The sequence below is a fragment of the Pinus tabuliformis genome, chromosome 5_1 (assembly GCF_031772625.1).
Source record: "Pinus tabuliformis cultivar Carrire ecotype Pingquan chromosome 5_1, CPIR1, whole genome shotgun sequence".
Lineage (NCBI taxonomy): Eukaryota > Viridiplantae > Streptophyta > Pinopsida > Pinales > Pinaceae > Pinus > Pinus tabuliformis.
In genome coordinates, this window is record NC_142305.1 from 477,501,040 (window position 1) to 477,511,618 (window position 10,579).

A 10,579-nucleotide genomic window follows, 5' to 3' on the forward strand; every position below is an offset into this window, starting at 1 on the left:
GTACGAGAAACGAAGTTTGGAGGTTTCGCATATAAGAAACGAGGAGAGAGAAAAACACCATATTAAAGGTGAACAATATAAACAAAGCATTAATCATAAACCTGCAATGTTTCTGCTCATGAAATTGTAAAAAAACAATTGTAAATACTAATTTAGTTTTAAGAAAGAAGTGATAATTTTGTAGATCCAAAAATTTAGCCATCATTAATTCCAAGAAAATAGCAAACATTGAAAAGAATAAGAGATTTGAAATATAAATAATTAAATTTGTTCTTTTCAATATATATGTATCTCTAAAGTCACTTCCAACAGTTCATATCAAAATGCAAGTAAACCTAATAATCTAAATTTTGAAGCTCATTTTCTGGAATAGTTGTTGAGCTTGAGCCAATTCCAAAAGAATTATTTTGGTCAATAGACTTCATCGTATCATCAAGCATGTCTTCAGCATTGTCTTGTAGCACTTCAAGTGGAAGCTCATCATTTTCGTCATCTTGTGAACCACCATAATCCCACATTCTCGTGGGTCCAGTTTTGTATTCTAGTTGTTGTCGAGATAACAAACGTAGATTTGAGTGTACAAACACCAAATCTTGTGCCATTTTTGTGCCTAGGCGATTCCTCTTCGTTGAATGGATGAAAGCATATTCAATCCAATTTCTTTCACATGCAGAGGAACTAGTCACCTGTAAAATAAAATTAAAATTATGTTAGTCATAGTCAATCAATAAATCTTATAAGATAAATAATCCAAAATGAGCTTTAGAATTAATTGTTTAAACAATAAATCAATACATTAAAGGTATTTGTTATTAAGAATACCTGTGAAAGCAAATGGATAGCCAAACGATGAAGCAAGGGGGTCCCTGTACCATATTGTATCCAGAAGTCGATGGGTCCAAGTTGTTGTCTGTTGTATGCACAATCTTCATTTGCAAAGTGGTCTTCTGATCTCAAATACTTTCCTAACTCAAACCGTAAAGCAGTGCGATCCTGACGATCGTAACACCTACTTATAAAAGTGTTCCAGTTTTGCATAACCTCTACATCTGACGATGGTTTCTTATGAAACCATTTAGGATTGAGTAAAAATGCAATTGAATGAAGAGGGCTATGAAGCATTTTCCACCTTGTCAGACTAAGTTCCCACACTTCATTTCTGGTGTCTTTGTCAATCCTAGAATTTTCATCTTCCATTATGTCATGAATCTTCTCTCTCATTTGATCCATGCTCTCAAAGACATCCCCTAAGCATGGTTGATCACTATCAAATATGCGAAGGGTGGAAACAATAGGTGTAATAAGGGTGACAATATCCTCCACTCTCCTCCAAAAATTCTCTGAAGAAAGACCAATAATAATGTCCTCAACTTTTAGGCCATCCCCAGTATGAGAACCCTTCCACCTTTGCCAATCCATTGATACCACCATCTCTCTCAAAGATTGATGCATTTTAATAAGGCGTTGAAGCATAATGAAAGCAAATGCAAATCTAGTCTCGGCACATCGAAGACGCTGAAGTTTTGCATATTTCCTATAAATTGCTATGGATGCTGCATGATTAATAATAAAGTGTTGTAGCATCTTTGCTTCAGTTATAGTTTTATCAACCCATGCAATGTTATTAATATCTTTCAGGAGCAAATTCAAGCAGTGCATATAGCAAGGAGTCCAAAAAATTGTTGGATATTCATCTTCAATCAACCCACCAGCAAGGATATTGTTTGAGGCACTATCTATAACAATTTGGACCACGTTTTCTCTACCAACCTCCTCTATTGCCTCTTTGAGGAGACCTGTTAGATATGGACCATCTTTTGTCTTTCCTGTAGTATCATAGGATTTTAAAAACATAACTCCTTTTGGGTTAGAAACCAAAATATTGATAAGAGGACGATGGTTAACATCTGTCCAACCATCTGAGACAATGGAGACCCCAGATTCCTTCCAACTATCTTTAATGTCTTGAAGTCTAGCTTCAACCCGAGCCCTCTCTTCAGCTAACATGGTTGTCCTCATCTTTTCATAACTAGGAGGCTTGTAACCTTTAGGAGCATTGTTAACTAGATCCCTTACCATTTCTTTCCAATAAGGAGACCTACAAACATTAAAAGATATGCCATTTGCGAAAAAAATCGTCCAATGGATGCATCGAGATTTCCCCTCCCTTTTACATTCCATAAGTTTTGAAGGTGAGAAATAGAAACTTGATGTTGAGAACAAGAGTGTGGATCACCAATTGTCAATCCACTAGGATTGTTGTTAGCTTGAACTAAACCTTCAACAATATGTCTAAGCTTTTCAAGTTCATTAAATTGCTTAATTAGAGAAGCTTTTTCTGTTTTAGGTACACTGTCACATAAAGCTGATTGTTCTTTTTTCCCCATTCCAAGTAAATGCCATCGAACTCTTCCTACATTCCCCGATTTTTGTTTTTTACAATAAGGGCACAACCAAACCTTTGAACCAGATGATCCACTTGATCCTCTGCTATAAGATTGAGTGCATTTCACAGCTGCCCATAACCTTGCCTCAAAGGCTTTTTTTGCTTCTTGATATTCTTTGCTTTGGATTTTTTGGATGCCTCTATGGAAGATTTCTGTTGGGAAAGGGGTGGTCTACTTTGTGACATTGATGAACTTTCTTCCATTGCAATGAGAAATGAGTGGAATAAAAAATAAATGATTCTCCTCCGCAACCAATTTTAATCTGCACAATTTATATTTGAAAATTAGTTACAAAAAATAAAATAAAAAAATTGACACCTAATTAGAAAAATATAATTAACTAAAAATTTGAAGAGAAAATCAAAGAAAATTTTGGAAAACTTAAACAAAATAAAATTATTTATCTTTTTTCAAATTTTCAAACATCTAAATCACCTTACTTCGAGCATCGGAGGGACTAGCTCCAGAGAAAGGGGTCCCTGGCCCATCCAATTACCTCCTAGATCCATAGATGCTAGTCCCTTGCTCTGGCGACCCCTCTAGGATCATATAGCTGGACCAACCGCTTGTTCAAGGGAACTTCGATAGTCAGCCAGTGCCTAGTTCACCTCTGAGCATCAGAGGGACCCATTTTAGACAATTTAGAAAGGTGCATCTAGAATTAGGATTGCTTCCTCATATCTTCGGATGTCCCTTTCAGAAGGTTCAAATTTGGCAACGAAACTCTAGCTCAAGCTCTATACCCTGCATTTGATACTTTAATAATATATTTTTGCAGTGTTTTCATTTTACCACATACAACTCTATCAAACTTTGTTGGTTGAGAGTCAAATTTGTGTAGAGATTCATTCAGACACCCAAAACTAGGAATCACTTTGTTTATGGATCACATTCAGTATCAGAGCACATTACAGAACCATAAATGAAGTCTTGTGGGGTAGATTGATGGTCTGGACAAGAAGCCACCATTATGTTTGCTGGAAAAAAAATCCCATTATACCAGAGTTGCCAGGTGGTAGGAGAATGGAATGGGACAATGAAGCAAAAGGTCTAGCTGAGTGAAGATTGTGCTAAGAAGAAAAACTAAAATACCTCACAAGTAGTTATCATGCTAGAAGAATCTCATTAACTTCACTTGCCCTATATTCTTCCACATCTGGAAATTTCCAGGTTCAAATTTTGCTATTTTTCTGTGTATTTCCAAGGGCCATTTTCCCTGTGAGAGGAGCCCTGAATTTTCCTGAGAAAATTAATGAAGGAGAATTTGTTGGGGCAAATTTACTGTGATTTTTTTATGGCTATTTGTGACTGATTTTCTGAGCAAATTTTCCAGAGCAAATTTATACTGTTTAAAAGTTGAAAACACCAGCGTATTTGTTTTTACAATTTCAGAATGCATTTGTGAAGAAATTATTTTCTAGGTATAAAAAAATTGACGGTAAAATAAATCAGATCTGGTGTTAAAAGTTCAACCACCATTCACTCCAATTGTGAAAAATCGATTTAAAGTGTAAGAAAACATTGAAATCATGCCATTTATAATGGACCTTGATACAGAACTTGCCAAGTTGGCTCGCCAAGCTGTAAAGGGACTTGTAATGGAATAGCTTAAACAACTGATAAGACTTTTGAATTTTTCCCTGTGGGATATGAGAGGAATATCAAGATAATGCGTTTCTTCCTTGAGCAGTAAAGTTGCAAACAAGACAACAAGTGTCAGACTATATTGATCACTTTTATCAGCAAACATAAAGTTGAAAAATTGTAAAGATGAACAGCAAGTTGTACTTAAATATATCAACAGGCTCAGCACAACAATTGAGAGGGAACTAGGGCTGTTCACAATCTGAACGCTAGAGGATGCCTATAATAAAACAATAGCCATTGAAGCCAGGCAAATTTGTGACTTTTTTATGGCGATATTATGTTGGCTTAGAAAACTCATGAAATATTGTAATGTTGTCTATATTTTGGCCACAATGGTCAAAATTTCAGTACTATTTCTAACTATAAGAAAGACCAATACTCATATTATGAGGATATTCTACACAGTAGGATAGAATCAAAATTAGAAGCCTGGGCCTCAGCAACATTTGGTTGGCTTACTGATTTACCACTATTATAGAACCAAACTTACAAGAAGGAGCATTAACTGTATATTTTTCTAAAGTGTTGTTCCATATTGTCATAATAGTATCATTGTTTTCCCTTGGTTACAAACCAAATCCCATATTTTATTCATAACGATTATACAGTTGCACTCCCATATTTTATTCATAATGATTGTACACTTCTTCAATCCCTTTGACTTATCTTTATGGAAATTTAAGACATTAATAAAATTATCTTATATATCCTTTTCATGAAATAATATAATAGTGAGTACAGCTATGTCTTTCTCAATCCCTGGCTTCCCTCTTCAAACTTCAAAGTGAGAAAAATAATCCAAAAAAACTAAAAATTTCTTGACTTAATGGATATTTTCCATTTCCCCTGATATATTACACTGATATTTTCAAAATTTAGGGATTATTCAAAATTTGAAAAATTGCGACCTTTTCATGGCGATATTATGTTGGCTTCGAAAACTGATGAAATATTGCAATGTTGTCTATATTTTGGCAACAATGGTCAAAATTTCAGTACTATTTCTAACTATAAGAAAGACAAATACTCATATTATGAGGATATTCTACACAGTATGATAGAATCAAAATTAGAAGCCTGGGCCTCAGCTGGCAGATAGTATTTCTGCAAACATCCCAGAAAATAAATGGGAGCATAGCTTGCCCAGCTGGAGATCAATAAGTCTTATAGTATACCAAAGATTGGTGGTCATTTTATGATTGACCATTTGCAGGTTGCATGCATGATTTTAGCTTGCAAGCAATGAAAACTGTGTAAACTTTAAAGGTACTTCTCTGGAAACGGGAGATTGGTTTTGCTGTCACATGATAATTCTGAAAGAAATAAAGACCTTCAGAATATGTAAAGAGCTCAGAATTAGCAACAACTGGCTTACTGATTTACCACCGTTATAGAACCAAACTTACAACAAGGAGTATTTAACTGTATATTTTTTCGAAAGTGTTGTTCCAGATTGTCATGATAGTACTAGTGCTTTCCCTTGGTTACAAACCAAATCCTCGATGATGAAAATGCCAGTAATCTTTGCTATGGAAGGTACGATAGAAGTGTTCCTGATCTTTGCTATGGAAGGTACGATTAAAATATCACTGAAGTGGTATGAGTTACAGAAAATCTCACAGCAGTCAGAATCATTTTAACGGAGTACATATACATGCATTGATATGGACGATAGAACAGAGGTTTCATTAAATTAGGCTAAAAGAGGATATTACAGGACTGAACACAGGTATAGCGCATTACGATATGAACAGTTGATCCCAGCGAACCTCACCTACCCAAATCTTGAGAGAATTATGTGGTCTGGAATGAGCATTCATAAAAAAAAAACCAGAGATTGAAGTTTGTAGGCAGTACCTTTTGACAATAGAATTGACAATGCTGTTGAAGATAACTCGATGGGGGCGTGAAGCTGCTTGGCTCTGATCTGTGCCTTGCTTGCATCTGAGTAGTGATGGGTTTGCTCTCCTCTTCTGCTTAAATCCTTGAAAAAACATGAGCAACTGCACAACTAGGAAAAACCACTGGTTTGCATGGATCACTACCCAGTTAAAAAAAATATAACTACTGTCTAAATAAATAAAACTGGTGTTTTTCTTTGGCAGCGCTCTCACAATACCCTGCGTTCTCTCAAAAATACAGCTAGTTCTTTCTTCAGCTGCTCGCTCACAATACCCTGGAGTGCTTATGTTTAATTTCCAGAAAACTAACAGTCCACTGCAGCAGACTAACAGTCCACTGCGAATTAAACTGGACTTAACCCTCTGTATGTGTAACTTCCAGAAAACTAACAATCAATTGCTAATTAAACTCGATTTAACCCACGGTTTGAAAAAATTAAATTTAACCCGAGTCCAAAAAAATAAATTTAACTGCAAGTCTATCCGGAAACGGCGAGAAGAAACTGTTTCGTTTCGCGGGAAACTGTTTCTTGCCAGTGAAAACGAAAACGGCCGTTGCAGACGGTGTTTCTAGCATGGTTGGGTTTCTCAGAAGGTTTCTGCCAGAAACGGCGAACATCGTCCCGTTTCTGGTAACTAGGTTTTTGATCATCATTCTGAAAAACCTACGAGGTATTCTTCAACAAATCTCTATGTAATTTTACGCACCAAAAATATTTAAAAAAAAATTCATTGACAAATGTGAAATTCGATCCATTTTAGGTTTAAATAAATAAATAAAAGTTCTGAAAGTTAAAAAAAATGGTTTGACCTATTTGCATCCTATCAGCATTTCAATAAATACATTTCTGGAATCAGGTTAGGTTATTGAATGTTCACATAATTCGGCCACATTAAACATCCAAACACACTTAAACAATGACTCAAAACCAGTAAAGTTCAAAGTAATTCAGCCCTCTCTCCCCACAAACAAGTGATCGATCTCTAATAAAACGTTACTGTTACTCATTTGAAGGCAGATGAATCTGTTTACATGATATAACTTACAACAGAAAATAAACTAAGCTTGTGCTACGTGATTCTGCACAATATCTATGCTTAGAATGCCAAAATTTAGCAGATAAAACAGGGAAAACAGATTCTACTTTAGTTTCTTGCTTGATGACTGTTGAGTTCAGGCATAGCATCAAGGTTAGGTTTCCATTCAGAAGTAAACCCATACCTAGAGTTGCTGTGTTGACCCATCGCTAAACTAGGAACTCCTTTCCTAACAAATTTGTCTGCAAAATTAATGTTGTTTGAATTAAGAAATGATGTCGCATCTCCCTTCCTCATACGTAACCTCACTAGCAATGCAGAGCTTCCATGTATGGATGAAGTGGAAATAATCTCTGAATGGGATTTGTTATTCTCTTTCAATTCTTCAAGTCTGGAGCCCACAGACAGACGAGGAATAACATTATACAACTGCCCTGGTTGAAGCTCCCAAGTGTTATCCAGAGGTTCAAGACATTTTTTTCCAAGCATTTCATATTGTCTGCATGAAAACTCCCATGGTGAAGATACTCTTCCACCATTTATTTCACGTAAATAGGATGCTTAAATCGCTTAACCTTTCCCTCTACTGAAATCAATTTTATAGATCTGTCTTCACTAGATCTCCATCGTCGCTTCTTCAACATACTACAGACGCCATTGCCCATAACAAAAACTCTGGTTTTCCCATACGAGATAAATGGTCTGGCCTTAAAACTGGTTGCAGATGTTTGGAATATATCAGTAGTAGTTGTGAATGCTTAGCTATTAAATACCAGACGACCGATGGAGATACCATTAATACTTTTACAACAACGACCCTGATGGCGATTTCCAACAGAATGTTAGCAGGTTTGATGTCTCTGTGACAAATAGCATGCCAAACACCATCAAGAAAGTAAGCCAAGCCATGCATTTCGACTTTCTGAAAGACAATATGATGAGAGATCCTACAGATTTTCGAAATTTCCATGTTGACCTCCCTCCCATATTTCATTTCAATTTTTGAAATTTCCCCTGCGCCTCGGTGAGTTTGAAATATTGTGGGAAGGTGGCCGAGTTTGAAATCGGGTGGGAAGGTGGCATTCAATGGATGTCTAATCACCCACACTACCAGTCTCGGTTGCTCGGAAAAATGGAGCGATCGGAAAACTAATGGTCATGAAATAACATGCATGCTCATGGTAATGCAGTGATAATCACCCTATCCTTTAAAGTGTATTAATGGACCTATGGGTTGGAAGTATTGGTCGCCGTTAAAGAATGATGTACCCTCAAAGTGTATAATAGATGATAATCTCATCACTTCTTCTGAATTCTAATAAAGAATGATGCACCCTTGAAGCGTATAATACATGATCGAAGAAATTATTTTGAATTCTAATATGGCTCACCAAAATAGTTATTTTGCAGTTTGGGCTTTTCTTTATAAGCATAATTCAATTAGGTTTACAAAACATGAGACTACATCATAGATATGTATGTATTCCTAGAAATACGTAGGGTTAATTATATTAAAAAAAAATTATATATTACTTTTGGTAAAAATGTTGGCATTTAAAGGGTTTGGATTTAATGATGAAAAGTAAAGAAATTTTCACTATTATTTTAGTTTCAATTTCCATGAAGGTTTTCCTATAACTATGGGGACACTTTGAGGTAGTGGTTGAATGTGTAGTTGCACACAAAGATGTCATATTAAATGGTTCTCTCACTTATGCGCACATAAGTGGATCAAAGCCCACCCCTAAGTCCTCCTTTTAAAAATAGTCAAATGATCTTAGTTCAAGTCGTTTGGTGAGCTATTTGTTTCCCTGGCTAGGTGAGTTCATGTCTCCAAAGACATCTTGTAATTGTAATGTTTGTGGCATTTATGAAATTGTTGTATGTGGTGTCATAATGGCAGTGAATATATTTAAGCTACCAACTCTCTAAAAAATTTCATTCCAATAAAAAAAAACAAACACAGTTGCCCAGAAAATTGAAAAACACATGAAGGGTTTAACATAAAAAACCTAAAAAATACAAGCATTTTATTTTAGAGACACTAGAAGAGTCTTAATTAACCAAATAGAAATACATTGGTTTTTATATACAAACCTTTAAAATATAAAAAATACCAATCTAACATCGTAGGTAAATAGTGTAAGCACACCAATATTGCTTATAAAAATCATTCATTATGTACATTACAAATGTCATTACACATGGTACCCAATTATTTGAAAATTAGTAAAAGAGAAATGGATTGCTACATTTTTAATTAATTAATATTGGTTATAAATTTATTGATGAGATAAGTCATTTAGAGATGGAACCATTAAGATATGTGTGTAAACATTATGGAAAAAATTGCTCAACATTTTGTATAGCATACAATCATTGGAAGATGTAGAAATTCCCACTGTAGCTCAACATATTATGCAATATACTAAAACACAATACAATATATACTTCTATAACACTTTGCGGAAGCTTAATCGAATTGAGCAAGATCAAGAGAACACATATAACTGAGAATGAGAAATCAATCACACATAACACAGAAGAAATATCACGAGGAAAGCCTCAGCCTAAAACCCCAACTTTGTATTATCATACAAGTGGAAATCTTGTTCAAGTTACAAAAAGATCCAGCTCTCAAGCTATCATGCTCTCTCTGCAATCAAAAAATACAACTCACAAACTGAATAGACATAGTATATGTCCTCCTCAAGCCCTCCAAGCCTCCTATTTCCTTGCACAATTTTTCATGGGCTCCAATGATGTCACATGTGTGAATTGGCCTCATCACACTCACTAAACCTGAAGAAGTAACTGCGCAATCCTCAAGGAAGGAATTCCTTCTGCATGAAAGGAATATTCACAATGGAATATTCTAGCAACTGATAGTACATTTCCCCTCCATCTGATCTCAACTGGGTCTCTGTCTGAACTGACATGCATGAGTTATTTATGAGAGAATACTCAGTTATCTGAAGTGTAGTAGTTACATGCATGCAAGCATTATCTAACTGAACGTACATTAATTCAACAAACTGTTTGAATTAATCTAACTGGACTTGACTCAGTTAACTAAGTCAACTAATTACAACCTATCCTTATCTCTTTAACTGATGGATAAATTCCTCAATTAATGGAGAAACTGTTGCATGTCCCCACATAGACTTCAAGTTTGATTTTCCTTAGCTAATTAACTCAAGATGAATTAATTAATTATTTTACAAACTGCTGCTAAGATTAAATTCAAAATTTACTTCACTATTTTAGTTTAAGGACTGACTAAAATAGGAAGGTATCCCGAAATGCTATTTATAGGATGCTATTTTTAGCACTTCCATTTTTCCATTCATTGTTGCTAAGATCAACACTAGCTGTACTGCTATTTATAGCAGTGCTATTTTTAGCAATTCTATTTTTAGCATTTCTTATTGCTATTTTCAACACTCCCTCTCAACAAGAAAGGGATTATCAGTAACCCCAATCCTGTCTCTGTGGAACTCAAACTTGCATCTTGACAATGCTTTAGTCAAAATATCTACATCATGT

At 35.2% G+C, this 10,579-nt stretch overlaps 1 protein-coding gene across 1 annotated transcript; it reads right to left on the minus strand.

Moving 5' to 3' along the window:
* Positions 1–335: 335 nt before the first annotated feature.
* LOC149165573 (uncharacterized) lies at positions 336–6,614 on the minus strand. Its single transcript, XM_089429865.1, has 5 exons — positions 6,468–6,614; positions 6,209–6,358; positions 5,952–6,067; positions 823–2,098; positions 336–686 (listed from the first exon to the last, which is right to left on the minus strand). Exons 1-5 carry the CDS (start codon positions 6,612–6,614, stop codon positions 336–338), a joined length of 2,040 nt encoding a protein of 679 aa, XP_089285991.1.
* Between the last annotated feature and the right edge of the window lie 3,965 nt (positions 6,615–10,579).